We start from the raw sequence: 8,038 nt of genomic DNA on the forward strand, positions 1-8,038 counted from the left end.
ACATTATGGGGGACAGAAATTACTTTACAAAAAAAAAAGAAGAAGAAGAAAGAAACGGTAGCACCCAAAATAGAAGTAAAAAAAAAAAAAGTGGCAATAATAATTACTTAAGTAACCCGAGTGCCAACAATGTAGTTTTACGGAAATAGACTTAAAGCAACGTTACAAGTAAATCATCAGTTTTCAAAAATATATATTCATTTAATTATTTAATATGGTAAATTCTATGCACATGATTATTAATACGTATATTTTCATTTAATTTATTGCTTCCGTGACTAAAACTACAAAAATCTTAAATCACCCAAAATAATGAATTTAGCTTGCAAAACTACATTGTGGCACATGTGTCGTGAATATCTACAATATGTAACGAGGTGCATCTCAATAAATTAGAATATATATGGTTTACAGATAAAAAAAAAAAGTTGTTATTTGTTATTACTATTTGTTGTCAAAATCATGTATGAAGGCAATGTTGTCTTTACAATACAAAGTATGGTGCAGTTTTACACTTTTGTGTTTTTTTTACAATATTTTTTTGTAAATTGACCCGCGAATGAATTATCTTTGATTAGTATTAGAACCGGCCCGCAGGCCACAGCCACCTGCTGCTGTTTTGCACGCACCAATTCTCCATCAGTGTTGGCACTAGGAATTTTCAAATTTTCAAAATGGGGTCATAAAAAAAGGGGTCCCACGGTACATTTTTGGGGTTTGTCTTTTTTGTAAGCGTTTTGCAAACAAATGATAAATGTGTGCATTATCCTGTTATGCCTCACATTCTATATTGTGTTTTGGAAAAAGGTTGTCATAAATGTTACTTAATTCATTAAAAAAACAAAAAAAAACAAAAGAAAACACATTTTTATGCATATGTAAATGTATTCAGTTATAAACATTCATTCACTTTTTTCTTTCCTTCATGGATCTAAACCAGGGGTCCCCAAACTTTTTGACTCGGGGGCCGCATTGGGTTAAAAAAAACTTGGGGCCAGGCTGCATATATATATATATATATATATATATATATATATATATATATATATATATATATATATATATATATATATTGTCTTTATAATCCGTTTTGACATTTAACTTCAATTAACATTGATATTCATCAACATTTAACATTGTCACGTTATCGATGGGGAAATTCATTTTTAGATTTGCCAGAGACACCAAGAGTAACAAGCGATAGAAAATGGATTAGAACGGAAAGATTAAAAAAAAATAAAATAAAAAATAAAATAAAATTACTTGGGTCTTCCTGTGGGCCGGATTTTGGATGCTGAGGGGCCGGATCCGCCCCGCAGGCCGTAGTTTGGGGACCAATGATCTAAACTTTACCGCTGCCGGTAGTTTTTTTCTATATTTTTATTGTAATATTTTTAGAATGTGTTTGTTCTATTTTTGGCCAAAGTAAGACAAAGAAAACAATCTGAAGTTGTCTTTATTTTTTTACTTTTAATGCCATGATTTTAATCATCACAGATTTTCCTCCATGTGGCCCCTGAGACACCCCTGGACTAGATTGTCGAAATTAATTTAATACAGCTAGGATTTATATATACAGTACCACTCAATAGTTTAGATAATCCATGTTTTTAAAAACTTTACTTAGATGGATTATAATGTTTTTTGTACAGATTTTTACAGCATAAGTTAGTTATTTTAGAAAATATATAAAAAAAATTCACCGCAATATCATTTTTTAAATGTATTTTTTTCCTCATTGCAGTGCTGGTTAAGAGATGCTGCACTTCATGCTATTGAATGAAAAGTTGCCTGCTACTTATTTCATATTTGGATTTTATTTATCTAATTCTATGAAACTTCAGTTGGTGCAAACCTAAAATTGTCTGGTGAACTCTTTATTTTTGCAAAAACAAAGCTTTATTGTTAAAAAAAATAATGTGTTTTTTTTACATGAAAAAATGATTTACAAAAAAAAGTTGAATGATATAAATCCTGCTAAAAAAAAAAACCTGCAAAAACTTTGGTTGGCCTCATAGTCTGAATTCAAATGACCTTTGCTCCATATTCTCATTTCCTGAGATGCACCTGTTTGTGTTTATATGGATGTATAAACACAAGTAGTGTGAGAAGCCACATTTCAAAGGGAAAGTTGTTACTAAAACAATGAAACACTATTAAGCATATTTTGGCAGCGCTTGTTAACTAACACAGTGAAGACAATAGATGACTGTTCGGCTTACCCACAATCCCCCCTGGCGGGCAGCACAGAGGGGGGTCTGACCAGAGAGGACAAAGCATATTATTATCATCATCATTATTATTAATACAAAAGACCTATTGGAGGGGCCAAACCAGTAGAACCAGTTAGATCCCAGCAGGGGGCGCAGCTGTATTGATGCTGGACAATACCCACTACCAGTAACAGTGTACAAGTAGTGTAGTGGGTAACCTAGTGGGGGTTACTAGTTCTGTAAAAGAGGGCTGGGCGATACAAATATCCATAGTATCGATATCAAAAGTCAGTGGGGATGATATCGTGTTTTTGTTGACTGTACAAAAATGAAGTGTCGAGTATGATACTATGCGATGATTAGTGATATCAATGATCCTGATGTGATGGATTCTCTTGCTTGACCCTGAGTGAAGGCGATGTGCCATACGCCCGTTGGGCGTTTGCGCGCGAGGCGCCGTCGGCACGATCTTGGCACGCATCGGGGCCGCGTGGATCGTTTCTCGCTGTCCTTTTCTTCTTTTTTAATCTGAGCGTCGTCTCGCCGGTCAGGTGGTCAGCAGGAGGGCGAGGAGGAGGAAGGGAAGCGACGGCGTCCTCGACGGGCAAACGCGATTGAAGGGCCCGGTCGCTAAAAAGGACAACGAGAGAGTGAAAGTGAGACAAAAAGTTAATTTCACACTCCAAATATTACGAAATAAAGCTACATTATTTTAAAAAGTGTACATATTTTACAGTGTTTATTAGTGATTATTTATTGAACTTTTTTAATTTGTTCCTCATTTTATTGTATTATTATTTATTTCTAAATGTATTATTATTTTCTATGTGGGCAGAATTTTTTTTTATTTGAACAAGAACACTGTATAATTTTTTGTGTAATAATGTGATTATATTTTTACTTGAAATTTAATAATAATTTTTTTTTCTTTGCAATATTTACACTGTTAAAATAGTGTTAGACAATTCTCCATGCTATTCATCAGAAGGTGTTTCATTTCATTTTCATTTTGGTCTCAAAATTGTTAAAAAAAAGCTAAAATTGTTATAAGTACACCTCTGCATAACATTGTATTCCTTATTCACAGTAAATAAATATAGATCAACTTACGACAAATAACTGTATTATCATTCTTTTTAGTCTGTAAAAGAAAATATTTAAAATGCATAAATTTGCCTGAAATAACAAACAAATGAATCCTTATTTATATGGTTTAAATGTTTCATTAATATAATATTTGAATATAAATATATCAAATATTTCAATGGTTCAATTTTGATTTGTTACTGTAAATATAACATCATACAAACTCACTACATAATAATACATTCAAATTGATCAGCAACATTAACTCAGGAGCACAATATATAAAACATTATGTATAAAATAATTATTTATTTTATACATAATATAGGCTTAGACATGTCAAATGTCAGACTTTTTGTCATGTATAAAATTAAAGGACATTTCACATCTACACTTGCAAAATGGGAGATCTGGATTAATTGTAATTATTGAATATTAATTAATTCACCACTTGTTTACATTGGAAAACAAAATAACATAACTAAAAAAACACCACATCTCTCTTTTGTAAACTAATATTTATTTGGAAAAAAACTTTGTAATTCTTCAGATTTTCCATCAAATTCCAATAAACTTTTCTTGCAGAAGATGCCTAGTATGGAGTTTTTTCTCTGAAGGTTATTTTGTGTCTTTATCACCAAAGGTTTTTTTTGACACCAAATTTATGTAGAAATTTTTGCGTTTGAATTTGGTGAACTGATTTTTATTTCAACTATGCTGAAAATTTCATCGAATAAAAATTTGTGAGAAAAATTAAGTGAAAACAAATTCAGTGTAAAAAAAAATCAATGCAGAAATACCCAGTGTATAAAAAATTTTGTGTAAAAAAATTAAGTGCAAAAAAATTCATTGTAATAATAGTTAAATGCAAAAATATCCAGCATCTAAAAATTCAGTGTAAAAAAATTTAATGCAGAAATATTCGGTGTATAAAAATTCAGTGTAAAAAAATGCAGTGCATAAAAATTTGGTCTAAAAACATGAAGTGCATGAAAATTCTGTGTAAAAAAATTAAATGCAGAAATATCCAGTGTATAAAAAATGTTGTGTAAAAAAATTAAGTGCAAAAAGATTCAGTGTAAAAAAAGTTAAATGCAGAAATATTCAGCGTGTAACAATTCAGTGTAAAAAAATTCAGTGCATAAAAATTTGGGATAAAAAAATGAAGTGCATGAAAATTCAGTGTAAAAAAATTAAATGCAGAAATATCCAGTGTATACAATTTTAAGTGTAAAAAAATTAAGTGCAAAAAAATTAAGTGTAAAAAAATTACATGCAGAAATATCCAGCGTATAAAAATTCGGTGTAAAAAAATTGAATGCAGAAATATCCAGTGTATAAAATTTAAATGTAAAAAACAATTAGTGTAAAAAAAATACAAAGCAGAAATATCCAGGTTTTAAAAAGATGAGTGTAAAAAAATTAGGTGCAAAATAATTCTGTGTAAAAAAAATTAAATGCAGAAATATCCAGTGTATAAAAACTCAGTGTAAACAAATTCAACGCAGAAATATCCAGTGTATAAAAATTCTGTGTAAAAAAATTCAGAGCAGAAATATTCAGTGCAGAAATATTTGTTGCTTCTTAACTTCCCTCATTGGCTGGTATCTGACAGGCTCAATTGCTTTAGTCTTAATTTAGTCTGATTTTAATTTAATCTGGAGTTTTGAAGCAACAATTTTTTCTCCACTGTTTTTTTTTTTACACTGAATTATTTTTTTTACACTGAATTTTTAGACACAATTTTTTTTTACACTGAAATTTTAGACAATTTTTTTTCTATACTGAATTTTTACACACTGAATTTTGCTCACAGATGTTTATTTCATTAATTTGTCAGCATATTTGGAAGTAAAAAAAAAAAAATACAGTTCACAAAATTCCAACGCAAAAAATGCAGTTGCATAAATTCAAGTGTCTAAAAAAAGCTTTTGTAATAAAGACACATTGCAAAAAAAAAAATACAAATTAATACTTTAAATACACTAAAAGCAACCCGATGTAGGTCAATGTGTGCTAAACTATCACAACAAAATATCTTCATCTTAGCTTTGTGTAATGAAACAAACTAGTGTAATATCTAATAACATATCTCATTAATAAGAAATGAATTTGCTTTATGGCGTTTTGGCATCATTTGACATCGATTTTCGACTTTTTCCATTATCGTTCTATTTACTTTCATCACAATGTTTACAAATGTAAACATCTGACACAAATAACTTGGCTTTGTTTTGCAGCGGTCCGCTTTAACAAACGTTAATTCCATAGATTCTGAATACTTAAGTTCCGTTTTGCAGTTACAAATAACGAATGTAAATATTTAAAAGTGAGACTCAAGTTAATGCATTTATTTTCCGACAAAGCAAAAAGTTAATACATTTTTAAGACCTTTTGTAGTCGTATTAAATACTTTTTTTTTTTTAGATTTTGATGGAATTCAGGACATTTTAAGGCCTTAAATGCAAATGAGACTTTTTAAGACCTTGTTTAAGTGCATGTGTTGTTTTAAACATGGTCCAAAAGACCATCTTTAACAATAAAAACTGTACTTTTTATGCCTTTATTTTTCCCAAAGTATTTCCCATAAAACATATTGTGCTTTTAAAAAAAATAATAAAAAAATTAATGTAATTTTCAGCCCCAAAAAATTGCAAATTAACAAAATAGAACTCAACATTTGACCATGAAGCTATAAATAAAAATATTTGGCTTAATTGTACCTTATTAAATATCAGTTATGGCATAATCAGTGATTTTAAATGGGTTCTTCTCAAAAAGTGGGGCGTTGAGCGTAACATGCTTTATCAGTATCATGCTTCAAACACTACAAACACGACAACATGTGCTCCTTGTAGCTATTAATCCTGACTTCATTTTTATAATAAAACATTGTTGTTGCTGATCAATTTTAATATATTTTTTACTTAATAAATGTTTTTAATTGTATTTTTCAGAATAAAATTGGTCAAGTAGGTTAAAAAATGTTTCTTTAAAAAAAGGATTAAACTTATTTTTTATTATTATTTCAGAAACATTAATGCACTTAATACAGTTATTCTTGATTGTAGGTCGATTTATATTTCTTTATTTTCTTTAATGTTAATAAAGATACAATGTTATGCAGAGGTGTACTTATAACAATTTAATACATATTTAAGAGGTCAATTTATACTACAGTAAGCTATCATAATAAAACTTATTTACTTTGTGTTATGGCTGACAAAGCAAATTAGTGCAAAAGAACATTTTGATTTGATTTTTTTAAAAGTGTCGAGGGCCAAACTGCGGCCTGAAAATGGTCCCCAGGCCCACTTAAACTCAGTTTTAAAGTAGTCAATGAAGTACTTTTGTTGTTAATGTTGGAAAAACTCACCTTGTTTTTGCTTGGAGCCCGTGGATGCTATGAGAGGGAGAGAGAGAGAGAGAGAGAACTTTAGCGAGAAGTTAAGGAAAGAAAAAAAAAGTTGCTGACTCATCAAGTTTGCATGCAAAACTCTCCCAATAAAAGGTGGAACAAAGAAAAATGAGCCGAGGGAGATATTTATCTTTTATTAAAACCTTAAGCCATGAAAAATGAAGCCCAAATTCCATGTATCCCGACATGCAAATTCTTAAAAAGGTCGAGGGGGAAAAAAAGCAACACACACACACACACACACACACACACACACACACACACATACACACACGCACACACACACACACACAAAACACAATAGGAAAACAGGAAAAAAAGAGTGTGATGGAAATGAGGAAGCGTAGGAATGAGGAGGATTAAACTCAAACAGAGCGACTACAGGAAATGAAAAAGAACATGAGAAAATTCAAAATGACAGAGCGAGACCAAGTAGTGGACCAGAGGAAGAAAGAAAGTTTCGGAAAAGTTGGAGAACAGGGTCAGACTGGGGGGAAGGGGGGGGGGGTCTGGATGTCACTTCCTCAGCAGGTGGTGGACTAAAAGGAAATGATGGCGGGATGGATGCTGCACGCACACAAACTCATGAGAACCGACGTCCTTTGCAGAGGACGTTACTAAGACGTCCACTGCAGTGGACGTAAGTTCATGCAAAATGTCCCCACAATGAAGGTGGGCTGTCACACGACTCATACACGAGTGTGTATGTGTGTGTGTGTGTGTGTGACATGTTGCGAAGTCACATGGTGGATGGGTGAAATAAATATATCAGCGTGTCACTCCCTCCTCGCTCCAAATGACTCTCATCATTGTCTACAACTAACCGCCATCTTGGGCCTAACGAGGCATCAAATAGCACGCTGGGACTTGGCCTCGCGTCGTCTGATGTGTGTGTGTGTGTGTGTGTGTGTGTGTGTGTGTGTGTGTGTGTGTGTGTGTGTGTGTGCATATCAAACAAAATAATATACTTTTATTCAACTCCATTGTTCTTGTGTGCTTTTTAATATTTTTTTTTCAATGTTTCGCTCCTAAAATGAGTCGTTTTACTTAATGAAATAATAATAATAATAATAATAATAATTTAAAAAATAAAATAATCCAAAATTGTGTTAAAAATTGGAAGCAATGAATGCGGGAGAATTGTGCCTTTTAAATGTATGAAATATAATAAATTAAAAGTAACTTTTTTACATTTATTTATTAAATATAATTCCTTTATACAGGAGGACAATGAACCACATTTGGTAATAAGGCCAAAATAATAACTAAAATAAAATACCCAAAAAAATATAAGACCCATGATGATTTTTTTTACATGTAT

General features: G+C 31.2%; 1 protein-coding gene across 1 annotated transcript in view; it reads right to left on the minus strand.

Annotated features, from left to right (window-relative positions):
- Positions 1-1,057: 1,057 nt before the first annotated feature.
- efna4 (ephrin A4) overlaps positions 1,058-8,038 on the minus strand; it is a 124,586-nt gene continuing 117,605 nt past the window's right edge. The window contains exons 4-5 of the mRNA XM_061983379.1: positions 6,676-6,702; positions 1,058-2,843 (exon numbers count right to left, since the gene is read on the minus strand). Coding sequence (XP_061839363.1) covers positions 2,761-2,843; positions 6,676-6,702 — 110 coding nt within the window. The 3' untranslated portion in view covers positions 1,058-2,760. The remainder of the gene's footprint in view (positions 2,844-6,675; positions 6,703-8,038) is intronic.

This window comes from Nerophis lumbriciformis, linkage group LG21 (genome assembly GCF_033978685.3).
Source record: "Nerophis lumbriciformis linkage group LG21, RoL_Nlum_v2.1, whole genome shotgun sequence".
Classification (NCBI taxonomy): domain Eukaryota; kingdom Metazoa; phylum Chordata; class Actinopteri; order Syngnathiformes; family Syngnathidae; genus Nerophis; species Nerophis lumbriciformis.